At 35.6% G+C, this 2066-nt stretch overlaps 1 protein-coding gene across 1 annotated transcript; it reads right to left on the reverse strand.

Moving 5' to 3' along the window:
- LOC107636095 (berberine bridge enzyme-like 8) lies at window positions 398-2065 on the reverse strand (the record flags this gene model as incomplete). Its single annotated transcript, XM_016339628.2, has 1 exon — window positions 398-2065. A coding segment is annotated over one exon (1599 nt), but the record flags the coding sequence as incomplete, so codon positions are not given.

The raw sequence follows: 2066 nt of genomic DNA on the forward strand, positions 1-2066 counted from the left end.
AATTCAAGTTCAAAGAAAAAAAAAGAAAAAGAAAAAGACTTGGTGTGGTTTTTGTTTCTCAAACCAATCTAGCAACTAACATACCTATAATAAAGGTTTAATTACTCTATTGATCCCTATAATTTCATTAAATTTTTAATTAGGTCTTTATACTTGTTTTCTTTTCAATTTAGTCCCTACACTGCTTTTAATTTTGTAATTACATCCTTTTTATGTTAAAAATGTTAAAATTAACATAATATTTTTACCAAAATACATGCGATCGAACATTTAATTAAGTTTTTAATTATAAATACTTTCAATTTGCAAAGAAATATTCAGTTAATTTTAATATTTTTTACACTAAGAAGGACTTAATTACAAAATTAAAGCAGTGTAAAAACTCAATTAAAAAAAATATAAAAAACTAATTAAAAATTTTATAAAATTATAGGACCAACATAGTCATCAAACCTATAATAAAAAACTACAAATCAATGAATAATTTTGAGTAAGCATCATTGAATAATATCATCTCATAAGGTAGAGTAGGGATGCTCTGTTCATTCCTAAAGAAGTTGGAAGGATCAACCTTGTTCTTAATTTGAACCAACCTATTGAAGTTATCCATGAAATACTCATAACCATAAACCCTACCTTCAACATAGCTGTTCTCACCATTATGGTTAATTCCCAAATCAAGATCCTTGTAATTGAAGAAAGCCTCTCTAGGGTTCTTGGACACAAAAGGAGTCATGTACTTGTGAAGTTTCCTGGTCAAGTCTATGTAGTAATCAGCAACATCTTTCCCTTCCTTGTTCCAATTTGCTTGGTACTGAAGCTTCCATAGATTCCCTTTCCTATGAGGGAAAGCAGTTTCAAATGATGGAATCTCATCCATTCTTCCACCATAAGGATGGCCATAAAGGATTGTGTCCTCAAACTCAATCATCAACTTCCATAGCCCTTCCAAGCCCTCTTTGGGAATCGGTACCTTTATGTAATCAGATTTTCTTTTCAATGAGTGAAGTGATTGTGGCATTCTATCAAGCAAGATCTCAACAGGTGTTGAAATCTTGATATCAGTCCAGAACAGAACTGATTCAATCCATGTTGTTTCAATGCAATCTTGTTGCCTTAAACCCATTTGAGGAAATGCCTCACTCATGAGAGAAACAAGGCTTTTTGAGTCACCAAGGAACAATGAAGTAAAACTAGCCCTCACAGTTTTTCTTCCCTTTTGTGTTCCATTTACCACATCAAGAACAACCCTGATGAAAAGATTGGAATCAGTATACGGTGCAAAATGTTGCCAATCATAAACTATATCAGTTGCATTTTGCTCCAATGTTCTCTCAACTTGGAAAACAGTGACTTTCTCAGGAACTCTAACTAGCTTTAGTTTGAAAGCAAGAATCACACAAAAGCTAGCACCACCACCACCTCTAATAGCCCAAAAGAGATCTTCACCCATGGATTCTCTATCAAGAACTCTACCTTGAGCATCAACTATTTGTGCATCAATAACATGGTCAATTGAAAGACCATATTTTCTCATTAGGCTTCCATAGCCACCACCACTTATGTGTCCTCCAGCACCAACAGTGGGACATGTACCTGCAGGGAAAGCATGAATTTTGCTCTTCTGAGCAATACTATGGTAGATCTCACCAAGTGTTGCACCAGCTTGGACCCAAGCTGTTTCAGTTTCTATGTCAATCTCAATGGCTCTGAGGTTGAACATGTCTAGGAGGAAGAATGGCTCCTCTGCCACATAAGACACCCCTTCATAATCATGGCCGCCACTGCGGATTTTCATCAGCTTGTTGTGCTTTTGTGCACAAACAATGGTTGATTGCACATGAGATACATGTGATGCGGTGATTATAAGGAATGGTTTTCTTGTTGTGGTGGTGTTGAAACGAAGGTTTCTAATGTAGGATTGCAACACTGAAGAGAATAAAGCATTGTTTGGTGTGAAGATTGATGAAGTTATGGGGTGAGAAAGGTCAGAAGAATGGTTTACAAGGCAATGAAGGAAAGTGTTGTGAGCTGAATTTGCTGCTGATAATGAAGGTGAGCATAGT

This window comes from Arachis ipaensis, chromosome B04, assembly GCF_000816755.2.
Source record: "Arachis ipaensis cultivar K30076 chromosome B04, Araip1.1, whole genome shotgun sequence".
In the NCBI taxonomy this organism is placed as follows: Eukaryota; Viridiplantae; Streptophyta; class Magnoliopsida; order Fabales; family Fabaceae; genus Arachis; species Arachis ipaensis.